Source organism: Micrasema longulum, unplaced genomic scaffold (genome assembly GCF_059751315.1).
Source record: "Micrasema longulum isolate JH-2025_06_02 unplaced genomic scaffold, ASM5975131v1 h1tg000625l, whole genome shotgun sequence".
NCBI classification, from domain to species: Eukaryota; Metazoa; Arthropoda; class Insecta; order Trichoptera; family Brachycentridae; genus Micrasema; species Micrasema longulum.
In genome coordinates this window covers 1-11,551 of record NW_028277821.1, presented here as the reverse complement: position 1 = coordinate 11,551, position 11,551 = coordinate 1, and the positions used below count along the sequence as shown (strand labels likewise).

The window sequence follows — 11,551 nt, the reverse complement described above, 5'->3', positions numbered from 1 at the left end:
TTTTTTTTACGATTTTATTTTTAATACTAATTCTGAAAACATTTCATGTAGATAGTTATATACAAAATAATTTAGGACTTATTTACATAGATTTACCTTAAATAATAAAATGTAGTGTTTGCATGCCCTTGGCAAATAAAATGGCCGAGTAAGAAAAAAGCTCAGCTTAATTCAAAATTATCACAAATTTGTAATTATTATCTAATATTTTTTTTGTTGTTTAGGTTTAGATAAATAAGGTACTAGGTTTCATAGTGTTTTATCGTTTTTTATTAGGCTATCTCCCTTTTCCCGGGAAGCCTTTAGCGTAGGGAGGTTTTGCGTTGGTCGATACGTAGTAAATCCCCCGAGCTCTGAAAATTAAAAAAAAACGTTAACAATGTTTTTAAAATAATATATCCAAATGTTTGTAGACAGGCTGGATTTCCTCCCAAGGGAGTTATTAAGGTCTAAATTAGTTACAACAGAGAGGGAAAACATGTTTGAGAAGGGCATATGGATGTCAAGGCATTATCGGGGCTTATAGCCTGTCATTGGCTGGTTCGAGTGGTGACTCTACACACTGCGTAACATTTGCCATTCTGCTTTTTTTTAAACATTCACACTTACTCAACTCTTCCCGTTGACTCTTGTGAAGTAAAAGAACTGAAATTCTTATTGATGGGGGTAGGATTCCTCTGGCTGAATTATTTCCCCTACTAGGGAATGCCTGTTTTTTTTCGTACTTACTGTTATACCAGTTAGTTAAACATCAATGTTTTTAGTAAACAAGATGCATTTTTTCCCTGAAGAGTAATTATTGCAACAGCTCTCTGTTATCCCTCCGATAAACGTTTTTGAGAAATAAGGAAATGTGTATATCTAGACATTTACAGGGCTAATGACCTGTCATTGGCTGGTTTCAATAGCCATTTTACACACGGAGTAATATTCACCAATCTGACTATGTTTAAACATCCCAAAATTCGACAGGTGGAACTGTTGAGAAAATGTGGATATTTAAACATGGGCAGAAATAAAGTAAATGTTACACAGCCTACTCATAAGCCCTGTAAAGGTATTTGTCAGTTTGTAATAAGTTTATGTTTCTTTAATTATGTTTATTTTATTATAATATCAAAATTTCTAATTGGTCAACTTTTGTATGAAAATCTCTCTCCTCCACTCCTCCACTCTATTTACTCATCCCTTAACCTTCTTACGAGCTCTTTTTTTTTCTCATGTTTTATGTAATATATTATTTTTCTTTTTACTGTGTAACATGTTCTCTGATTATATTTGTGAAAAACTTTAACTGGATGTATGTACTATTTTTTGTATCTTGTATTCTTATATAACAACTGTTGTTTTTTCCTTAATAAATAAAAATAAAATAAAATAAAAATAAAGTAAAATGCCTAGACATCTCTCTCTGTTGCAACAAATTTAGGAAAAAATCTTTATTTCATCAACCACACAGTTGCGCTATTCTCAATTTAGTAAAGAGTGAAAAAATAAAAATAAATATGCACTTACTCTTGGCTTACATGTTCTCCCATTAGAACGTATTCCGTATCTCTTGGTTCGCACCAACCAATCAAATAAGATATGAGACTTGGGCACGGCCCGGCCCAGAACCCTTCTGGACTATTGATAGACTCGATGAAGTACGGTGTCACCTTAGTGTGGTCACATGATAAGGTCTCTGAAATTATTATTTTTATTTATTGTTATTATTATTGTATTTTTCCATTAACTGTGACACAATCGACCGAATCAGCAGTTTACAATGGAGTCCGGGTGCCCAATTATTGTGTAAGGAGGTGTGGAATTGGAAAAACAAGCAAGATAATAGGATGTATGTTAATTGAAATGTAATTTCTCAAGCGAGTTTTTTAATTCACCGCTTTATTTTTTTTGCCTCCTCTTTCACAGTTGTAGCTGCTTGATTATAGAATAATCTACCCACTGATGTCAGAGACGTATTTACATTCAAATCACGTATGAAATGTCACATCCTGAATATTTGAGTTCTTTCTTTCTCCTCCCTCTTTACCCCCTCCTTTCTTCATAGCAAAGTGTAGATATTTAGTCAATTGTATATAAATATAAAAATTTAAACAGTAAATATGTCTTTAAAAAGAAAGTAATATCAATAAAAAAATATTTTTGATGTTTGAAGCACTTACTTTGTGGAACATTATTAGTTAATATATTAAAATAAACCGTTTTCATGTAGCGCTTCTATTTTTATAATTTTACAATCAACTTGCTTCGCAATACTATGCCTTCTTCAGGGTTAATTACAAACTAACAAAACATATATACAATATTAACTACCCTTATTGTGAAAAAATTATAAATGTTATGTTAGTTTGTAATTAACCCTGAAGAAGGCATAATATTGCCGAAACTAGTTGGTTTCAATAAAAAAACTTTTTTCTTTTTTTTTAAAACAGAAAAATTTATAGTTATACGAGTATGTTTGTATATGAGTTTGATTCGCAGTAATCACAAACAATATGTTTATATATCACTGATTTTCTCAAATTGAACGGTTTGGGTAGGTAGGAAGAAATCGCCTTAAGGCAATATGCCCGCCCTTATGCATATTTATGTAAACTGTGTATGTATATAAAGTGTTTAAATAAATAATAAAATTTGGTAAAACTAGGTACGATAGGAACACAAATTACTGTCAAAATCGGTGTATTATGTAGCTAAGGCTGAGATAAGCATTATTAACAAAACAAAGAAAGGTGTGCTGTGTTTAAGGTGACCATTTAAAAAAGAAGAGATGCCTGTACAGCGTGCCTAAATACTAAATATCTGATTTTTCAGAAAAATGCCTCTCTTAGGTAAAAAGTGGTAGATTCTTCATTATCCTCCACCCTAATGATATATTTTGTTGCCCTTATTATTTTTATGTTTTTTATTTCCCCTTTTAATTACTATACAAAAAAACCTATAATATTTTACAGAATATTTTCTTTTCCCTTTATGTTACACGAAAATATTAAAACTGTCTATTTATTATAGGAGCAAAAATTAATAAATATTTCTTGTATACCCACGAACAGGCCATGCCTTTGTGGGATTTTTTATTTGCTATTTTTACTGTTAATATGCATTTTTTATTATTATTATTATTATGGATAACTTATATAGAGCCATTTTCGTAACGAAATACCTCAAGGGCGCTTTACATGGTGATTATTTTAAATTTGTAATTTGATTAAAATAATTTATTTTGTTGTCACATGCTACGGATTTATTCAAATGATTTAGAGAACAAGTGGGTTTTAAGCTTTTTCCAAAACATCACTTCACTTTCACAGCCTCGCACCTCTGCTGGGAGAGCATTCCATGCCATAGGGCCTGCGACCGCAAATGCGCGTTCACTAAATTTGGTGCGCTGTTTGCTTAGAGGTATAATAACTTTTCCTCTCGCCGTAGACGTAGCTGATCTAAGCGTCAGCTAGTTCACCTGGAATGCATAGCTCCCTTAGATATTCCGGAGCAGAGCTGTGCAGTGACTTATACATAAGCCAACAGAGTTTGTATTCGACCCTCTGTGGAAAACGTAGCCAGTGTAGTTCCCGAAGTAGTGGATTTCTATATAATTATCCTTTATTTCTTAATACTCTATTCTACCTTTTATGTATATTGTAAAAAAAAACAAAAAAAAAAAAATAATTAAAAAAATATTGAGTTTTAAATATATATTAGATTATGTTTATCATAGAACTAAATAAAATAAAAAAAATAAAAAAAAATACAAAAATGCTGGTTTTAAAACAATACCGGCCACACGCCTGTACCTTAAAATGCTCGTCAAATGTGGCTAACGCCTGTCATATGGTAATCCTAACTGCATTGGCGTTGGTTTGAACGGCTAAAAAAACGCGACGATGGATGAAGAAAACGAAAAAGACTAAAAAGACAAGGCGTGACTGAATCCAACAAAAACTTGAATATGGACATGTCAATATTCGGAATAATCGGTGTGCGTGCATTATAATATTTATGAATTTGAAAATTGAAATTCTCTCATATTTTCGCAATATTCATTAATAAAATAATAAAGGCGTTCAATGAAAATATTTTTAAATTTAACAAACGCCGTACATATTACGCAATTAAAAATATAAAATGATAAAATTACGTATGTGGAGTAAAATGAAGTCTCAAAACTCGTTGTGCAATGGTTTTAAATTGTACATTACGTTACCCGAAGAAATAAAAGAAATTGAAAGACATAAATATTTCAAATCGATTTAAAAAATTGGTAAATGTCGTTTGTAATGAAATAAAATAAATTTAGATTAAGCGAGGTCTGTGTGCGAGGGCGGAATGATGTGACATTCTAACCTCTCTGTCTACTCCTACAAGAAAGGACGTGATGTTTGTTTGTTTTAAAAAGTGACATCTATCGTCATAAAATTGTAACTTATGGCAACGTGAAAGTCGAAAGTGACATCTATTGTAGTATATTTAAAGCTTTTCAAAAATGGTAATGTTCCATGATACATTTCCGAAGAAAGCTTATTTCGAAATATTAGGTAAAAGTTAATAGAACAATCAAAAGGAGTCGCATTCCAAGAAATATGAGCAGGAACATGGTCAAAACAAAAAAAAGATTTTTATTTAAGTATATGATTTTTTTTAAAACTCGTATATCGTCACGTGGCCAGTTAAACTAACTAATGACAGGTCATAAGCAATGTAAAGGCCTAGACTTCTATATTCTTTTCCCTAAAATGTTCTCCATTCCTTTTGTAATTTGATAATCTCATAATATCATCGCGTCGTGCGTCGGCAATATCTGTTGGGTGATTTATTTAAAAAATATATTTTTAGTTTTAAATTAGTAGCAAAAGAGAGAGAACATATTTTTGGGCATTTCATTTACAGGGGGCGGAAGTGCTGCCGCTTCTACAACTGAATCGACGTCCAGTTCCTCGACATTGGTTCATTGTGAACCTCAACCTCAACCATCAACCATCAACCTCGGGCACCTCGGCAAAGAAGCATAAAATCATTGACCACTTTCCAAGCGGAAACAGTACCGTAGAAAAGAGGGTATCACGCATGGTGTCAAAAGGTAGTTTTCCATTCCGAGTTTTCTGCACCTCGTCGGATTTACGAGATCTTTTTAAAGTCGGGGGTGCTATAATTTACGTAATGCACATAAATCGGGAGCATCGTTCTGCAGTACATTCACATCGTCCCTACCATGAAGAAATTAACTTTAAAGGAACATGGCATACAAAGAGACCCTAGAGCGTGGCAACGCCTGTCAGTACAGTCAGCTTAGTTCAGTCCATCTCGACGCAGTCACTTAGTTTCAGTATGTAGTTCAAGTGCAGTCTCTTCAACCCATCATCAACGTAACACTCGTCCAACATAATTCATTATTTATTTGCCATGTAATGAATAACCATCAAACAGCAACCTCGTGTATTCTCTCTCAATCTCTAACTGGGGATGGAGCTCCAACTCTCAACTACCCAAATCTCACAGGTTTGAATTTTTTGAAAAAAATTCCGTTCTTGAACATATAAAAAACGATATCTTTGTATCAATCGTTGCATTTTGACTGTTTTTTTACCAGCCTTGACCATAGGGTAGTATAGACTAATTTCCTACAATTTGTGAAGCAAAGAGTACGTTTTTCACAGTTTTAGATATTATAATTTATAGAACTCATTCAGAAGAAAAAAAAACAATTAATATCTCTAAAAGCGAAGTAAGACGTAAGCCGTTTTTGCGTGTACCCTATATTCATAATTTTTGGACTTCATGGCAGTTTATCGAAATGACAATATTTCATTTACAAAAACCGCACTGGAAATGAATACATTTATTTGTGGATATACTGTGGGAAAATCGCTTTTTTAAAAAATATATATTTTCACTCTAAATCTAAGATTTATGTGTTTATTCCCTAGCTCGGTTAAGCTTTAAATAAAATGCCCCATCGCATAAAGGTACTGGAAGGGTTAAACGTGACATGAAATATTTAAAATTAGTGTTTTTATATCAATAAAAAACAATGTGAAATACCACAAAACTGGATATTGGTGTAAACTATGTAGCATTTTTATTCAGAGTTATTTAAGAGAGTTGGAAACATTCCCAAAAATCGTAATACGAGTATAAGGGTAAATTCAGATCGCAAACATCTAATATTTTCATAGAAAAACTATGCATTTATGGATTTCAATTTCACCCTGCATTCATGAAAATTGCGCACGTAAAAGAATAGATATTAAAATACAAAAATACGAGTAGATAAAGTACAGTTACTGAATATCGTGTCATGGGCGCATCCAGGTTGGCTTGTGCCACCGTTCAAGTAGAGGTCCGCGTGTCCGTTTGGCCTCCACTGCCCTAGTATAATATATAAATACGAGTACATAAAGTACACTTACTAAATATAGTGTCATGGGCGCATCCAGGTTGGCTTGTGCCACCGTTCAAGTAGAAGTCCGCGTGTCCATTTGGCCCCCACTGCCCTAGTATTCCCGCTCCAGTATGCAAAACATCCACAAAATGAGCGTCTGTTGGGTCCAAATCTCTGGAACTATTATTGCCCATGTAAAAGACTATGGTTGGATCCAGCCCTGCAAAAAGTTTGATAGTCGATAGACTGGCAAAATTAATTACATTTTAAGTACTAGAGTTTTTAAATAGTGTTTCACACCCTAAAAGGTATCGCTTCTACTACTAATACCATCACGCCAGTTCCCCGTAGATATAAGCTCCCTAATTGTAACAATGAAATAATGTGTTTTCAGAACTTAAATGGTATAAATGACGTTTATTTTATGTAACATGTGAATAGAACCGTATTCGGGCGGCATGAAGAAAACATTTATGTGTGTAAAATAACAAGTATCACGAAAGAGAGTTTTTAACTCGATGGCTACTCTCAGGTAAAAATCATGAAAAAGGAAATCAAGTAAAAATTAGTCCGCCTCGCGATTGGATATTGGTTGCGCCACATGTACTATTTTATTGTGTATTGCATTTATGTAGGTTGCTGTGTTGAATTTATTGCCACCTATTTATTGCTACTCAGCCCTAGTGAAAATGTTGTAATTATTCTACTGCGGGTACAATCTTTTTCATTCCGGCTCAATAAGAACTGAACTGTCAACGAATGCACACGTGATTTGATATTCCTAGCGCGATCGCTAGTAATTTATTTTAGGGATCAACAAGTCATTCCAATCCCCCGGGTCGTGTTCTCTTGTGAATTTATAGTCAAGAAATCGACAGTGCTGATCTGACCACATAATCGAATAGAACCTGCCGTGACCAGAGAAGCTCGAAAATTTATGTTGGAAGAAGCCCAGGTAGGTAATTGTAATTGCATTATTTTGTATTGGGGTTCAATGGGAAAGTATGTAAGTGAAGATAACACATAGCAAACGCCAAAATCCCGCAAACCAGCAAAACGCAATATTCGAGCGTCCATCCGCTATTCGGATTAGATATGTTAAGTAAGGTAAGATTGGTGTATTGATGATTTTAGTAAAGAAAAGTCCCTACTTAACGCAGTTTTTTAAACCAAATTTTTATATATCAATATTTTTTAACAAATCAAGACATGAACCTTAATAATTGTGATATAATGAAGTCGTGTTTGCATTAATAAATACAATTATATTCTTATTTCTAGTAGGTAGTACTTGTAATTCAATTAAACGCATTTAATTAAAATTGAATTTATTAAAATAAACGGTACTTTGTGCCTTTTACATGCAAGGAGATTTAAAAAAAAAATTAAATATACATACTACAAGTAAACGGAGTTAGGTTATAAATAAATTATGACATTTAAAAATACATTAATAAAGACAAGATAAAGTTAATACAAACATCTATAATTATTCAAAATGTGTCAAAAAAGATAATAGTAAAAAAAAATTCAAAAGTTCAAAAGGAAACAGTTAAACAAATAATTTGGAAATACTCAAAATACATTTTAAAAAGAATATTGAAATTATTGTGTATGTATGTGAGATAAAATTACAAGAAATTAATTCAAAAACAAAAAACGCATTGATTAAGGAATAAAAGCAATCTAAAATATTTTAAAGTGTGTGAGTGAAAATTCTTGATGGAAGTTCATTGTAATTTATTATTTAAATAAAAGACGAGAGATACTTTAATCCACAAATTAATAATATATTTTTACTAATGACTTTTTACCCTTTGTTTTTCAGAAATAATAATTGACAAAAATCACACTCACGAAGGATGGGGCACAAAATTAAAATACTTAAACTCATTAAAATAGCATTATATCAACTCATTAGTTAACCCAAAAAAAATTGATAATGATCCTTAAGATTAAAATAACTTTTTTTTATTTATTTTATTTAATAGTATATATTATACATTTTTACAATTTAAAAAAAATTTCACTTGTTATATTTTTACTAAAACTAAAATCCCACCAAGCCACTTTTTGTAGCTTGTTGTTATTTCATTTACTTTCATATAATTTTGAATGATCTATCCTTACCTCTGTTTTGTATAATTATACATTGAACTCCTTAAAGTTTGAATACCAGTATTGAAGATGTCGCGAAAGCGATGAAACCGGTCACTGGATATTCCAAATTTGTGGATTAAAGAATCACTTGTCTTTTATTTATATAATGAATCTAAAATATGAAAATATATATTTTTGTTTATAGATTACTAACCAGTTATTCGACCAAGCTTCCCTTCCAGCAAATGGTTGGCCACCAGTCCAGCGATGTGAGCTCCCACGCTGTAGCCGATCAGGTGGAGCCTGTCAGGAGGAACTCCTCGCGGGTGTAACTGCAGGTACTCCACCAGTTGGGCGATGCACTGGCTGCAGAAACGTGGGGCCCACGCTATCTAGTGCCAAGTTCACAACTGTACTTTAGCTTCTAGGTTTACAGTGACATAGAAAATTATGTCAATACTAAATATACGTTTACTAAAGGGACATTAAAATTATCTTTACATACCTAAAAAAAAATTGAAAACTTTGAAATAATATGTAATTGATATACAGGGTGTTCATTAAACCCTGTCACATTTGAAACCACAATGATCAGTATGAACAAGAAGACATATTGGCATTTAAAAAAAAAAAATAGCACGAATAAAATTTAAAAAAATTAAATATCAAAAAAAGCAAATGGTTGCTTTCTTCTGCAGGGGAGAAACGAAGAGGGAGGAGGGGGGAATCTGATAATGCACCGCGCTGCCCTAACTTCTCCCCTGCAGAAGTAAGCAACCATTTGTTTTTTTTTTTTAATTTTATATTTTAAAAATTTCTTGGTTCTAATTTTTTTTTTAATATGCTAATATGTCTTCTTGCCCAGACTGATCATCCTGGTTTCGAATGTGACCACAACAGGCCAGGAGGCCTAATTACAGTGTTGAATTATGTCACAGAACATCGCTACGATTTTTAAAAGTTTCGTGTTTTTTTTAATTACTCGGCGCATGTCATCAATAGTTCTCTTCAGTGAGTCGTCCTGATAGTAGGGTTGGCTTCCTGGAAATCGGAAATCTATCACAACACTCCATTATTGGTTGACTAAGAAGAACTTGTGACTTCATTTAAAGAAGTTCGTTTTTATTAAAATCTTTTTATTATTCTTTTAATACATTTTAGAGAAACTTCGCAGTATAATTAAAAATGCTCTAATTTTTACCGCGCGCGAGGAAAAAAAATATCCAATATCCTAAGGCACTGAATTTTCTCATTTTAGAAATAAAAATTATTCGTCTATTTAGACTGAACGGAATAAATAAAACTGTTTGAATCATCTAATTACTTACAATTACAAACCAACCGTGAATTGAATTAATGAATCATAAATCGGTTATTTGACCCGGTCAAATTATGGAGGCTATTTAAAAAAAAGACAAATAATTCGTATTTAGAACAACAAATTCTACTCGCTTACTTTAGCCTATTCTTTACGGCAAACGATTGACATTGTGCTATGACACAAATAAATACATAAAACACCGAATCCAGCAGTAATTAGTAATAAGAACACAAAAAATAAACTTAATTTACATCAAAATCTTTATATTTAAGTACTGGATTTTATTCAGAGTTTATGGAGTTGATGAATATGTATTTCAAAACACGAAGAACCATTTTCAGAAGGGAATATGTAAGTCTAAGGAATGATAAGGCGTATGACTTGTCAATGGCTGGTTTAAGTGATCACTTTACACATATTGTAACATTCACTTAACTGCCCATGTTTGAATATCGCTCTATATGTTATGAATTGGCGTTTGTTTTTATTATTTTTAACTCAAATAAAAGAAAAAGTATATGCTTATTCGTTTTCTTTTCTTTTAAGGACTTCAGCCCTACGGTAAATTGGATATATATTTTTTTCTTGTGCGCGGTAATAAATAGAGCATCAAATTGTACCGCTAAGTTTCTTGAAAGTGTACAAAAAATTATAATATTTTAATAAAAACGCGCTACGTTAAATGCCGTCATTGGTTCCAACCACCAATGATATGAAAGTTGTGATGGATATCTGGTTTGCTTATCGTAAACCAACCAATCGGAAGAACTGACAGGGAAAAACCTCTGACGTCACACGCGGAGTTATTTCAGCAATACACTTTAAAAACCATAGCCCTGATAATACGACCTATAAAAATAATGAATTATTTTTTTTGCTTAGTTTAATAGTCTATTAACAAAAACAATTATTTTTTTTGAACACGGAACTTTCTCATTATTACTTAATCTGAATTCGATGCTTAATAAAAAAGAAGATAATTCTGTATTTTCACTTTTTTTTTGGAAAGCAAAAAATTACAATGGTAAGGGTATTATTATTTTTAGCGTGAGACGTTGGAAAAATACGGATTTTTTAAATGACACAAAAATGCCCTATGGACATACGGCACGTATTACGTTACGGCGCCATGTTTATACGCAATGCTTATTAAAAGTGCACTCGGTGGGCATGACACGTGACGTGTGACATCAAAGTAACGCGATGTCAACTTCTAGCCGTTTTGTATGTAGGTACTCATTTTTAAACCCGAAAACCATGCATAAAAACTTGTCTTCTTTGCATTGATAGTTAAATCATTAAAATATTAAAAAACCGCTCTTAATATTTTTCACGTTATTCCCGATTCGTGAAAAACCCCAATCATTGTTAATTTCACGTTTTTATCTAATTTTTTTTATTTTAGTCAGGATGAATTCCTGGCTTAAATTCTTCACTCAGAAATTATTAATACAAAAGTACTTAGTTCTGGAAGCATACATTGATATCCATGTTACCATTGTTAATACATTTGAAGAAATATATGTAATCAAATAGACTTCTTGTGGAATAAACAATGTTCAATGAAACAGTTTTGTCAAAGAGACTTACCTGACTAAGGCAGGGTTCCTTGACCAAAGTCGCGAAGTCCACAATGAAGATATTGTAGTTCCCTCTGGTAAAATAGGCCTTCCTCATATCAGTACTAGGAGCTAAATTTCTTCCCCCTCCGAACCCATGAATGACTATTTTAACGGGATGGTTTA

The 11,551-nt window shown here is 32.5% G+C and overlaps 1 protein-coding gene across 1 annotated transcript; it reads right to left on the bottom strand.

The window, feature by feature from the left end:
- On the bottom strand, positions 1 to 11,544 carry LOC148280046 (lipase member H). The gene is made up of 5 exons (XM_088228995.1): positions 11,397 to 11,544; positions 8,700 to 8,877; positions 6,414 to 6,605; positions 1,516 to 1,684; positions 1 to 353 (listed from the first exon to the last, which is right to left on the bottom strand). Exons 1-5 carry the CDS (start codon positions 11,481 to 11,483, stop codon positions 278 to 280), a joined length of 702 nt encoding a protein of 233 aa, XP_088085121.1. The 5' UTR covers positions 11,484 to 11,544; the 3' UTR covers positions 1 to 277.
- Positions 11,545 to 11,551: the final 7 nt, after the last annotated feature.

Coding starts and splice junctions, on each gene's coding strand:
- LOC148280046 (XM_088228995.1), bottom strand. CDS start 11,483: ATGAGGAAGGCCTATTTTACCAGAGGGAACTACAATATCTTCATTGTG. Junction 6,606..8,699: donor GAAGCTTGGTCGAATAACTG/GTTAGTAATCTA, acceptor AACTTTTTGCAG/GGCTGGATCCAACCATAGTC. Junction 354..1,515: donor GGAGAACATGTAAGCCAAGA/GTAAGTGCATAT, acceptor TTTAATTTTCAG/AGCTCGGGGGATTTACTACG.